Source organism: Sinocyclocheilus grahami, unplaced genomic scaffold (genome assembly GCF_001515645.1).
Source record: "Sinocyclocheilus grahami isolate Dianchi unplaced genomic scaffold, SAMN03320097.WGS_v1.1 scaffold3242.1, whole genome shotgun sequence".
Classification (NCBI taxonomy): domain Eukaryota; kingdom Metazoa; phylum Chordata; class Actinopteri; order Cypriniformes; family Cyprinidae; genus Sinocyclocheilus; species Sinocyclocheilus grahami.
The window spans coordinates 2,469-3,892 of record NW_015508397.1 but is presented as its reverse complement, the minus strand read 5'-3'; the positions used below and the strand labels follow the sequence as shown (position 1 = coordinate 3,892).

The 1,424-nt window shown below is 34.1% G+C and overlaps 1 protein-coding gene across 1 annotated transcript in view; it reads left to right on the top strand.

Moving 5' to 3' along the window:
- Nucleotides 1-990, top strand: part of LOC107576126 (nucleoporin GLE1-like) — a 3,253-nt gene extending 2,263 nt beyond the window's left edge. The window contains exon 5 of the mRNA XM_016262377.1: nucleotides 10-990. Within this exon, the coding sequence (XP_016117863.1) occupies nucleotides 10-962 (953 nt within the window). The 3' untranslated portion in view covers nucleotides 963-990. The remainder of the gene's footprint in view (nucleotides 1-9) is intronic.
- Nucleotides 991-1,424: the final 434 nt, after the last annotated feature.

Here is a 1,424-nt window from a genome sequence, read left to right as displayed (position 1 = left end):
GTCGATCAGTAGCTGTTGTTGATACTCCAGGACTCTTTGACACAACACTGACAAATGATCAATTGGTGGAAGAAATAATGAAATGTGTTTCCCTGTCATCACCTGGACCTCATGTGTTTGTCATTGTGTTGAGTTTGGGAAGATTCACCAAAGAGAAGGTGGACACTATGGATCTGATAAAGAAGATCTTTGGTCCAAAAGCTGTTCAGTTCAGCATTGTTCTGTTCACTAGAGGAGATGAACTTGAGAATGAGTCCATAGACCATTATGTGAAGATAAGTAACTCTGCAGAACTGAAGAAACTGATCAGAGATTGTGGAAACAGATTCCTGGTTTTCAATAACAGAGAGAAACAAGATACAACTCAAGTGATTCAACTGTTAAAGGTGATAGAAGAGGTGAGAAATACTAATCAGGGTCGATACTTCACCAACAGCATGTTTGAGGAGGCAGAGATGTCCATTAAAAAGAGAATGGAGGAAATAATGAAAGAGAAAGAAAAAGAAATTAAGGCTCAGAAAGATGAGTTACAAGCCAAATATGAGAGGGATATGAAAAGCAAGATGAAGGGACTCGAGGAAAAGAAATTAAGAGCAGACGAGGAGAGAATGAAAATGCAGAATCAGCTGAGAGAAAAAGAGAAAAACCTCAGAAAAGAGTTTGAAGAAAAAGAGAAAACAGATCAGAAGAAACGAGAGACTGAAAACCAGAAACGGTCAGAAGAGGAAAAACAGCAAAGAGCCGAATTTAATCGAAAAATAGAAGAGATGAAAAGAAGAGAGAGACAGAAACATGAGAAGGAAATAAAAGACCTGCTGAAGAAACATCAAGATGAAGCCAGAAAACAAGCAGAAGAATTTCATAAGTCGACAGAAAGAAAACTGCAGCATGTTCTGGAGCTCACAGAGATGCTTAAAGAGCATCAAAGACAACATAAAGCACTGGATAAACTTGATAAATAAAAAAGAAAAAAAGAAAATGAAGATAAAAGAGAGGAAATAAAAGAACTACAACTATTGTAATAAAATTAAGAATAAAACAGGTTTTGTCATTGTGTGATATTTCTGAAAGACTAAAATCAAAACACAAATAGCAAGATTTATGCTTTGTTTTTATTTTCTGTACTTAATTTTTTTTATACTGTACTAAACCATTACAGTATTTAATAAAAGCAAAGAATAAGGCAAATTTTTTTGTATTTTTTTATGGGGGTGGCGGGGGGGGGGTCTATCATAAATAGACCTCATTATTTATGATAGTTGTTATCAGGTTCAGTTGTTCAACAATGTTCTAAAAATTCAGTAGACCTAATTGCCATATTAAAGAGGAAAAGTTTTGATTTCTGTACTCATATTTTAAGTGAACATAATAAATTAGAAGAAATAAGGATAAATATATTGGATATATTATCTAGTGTTAGGGTT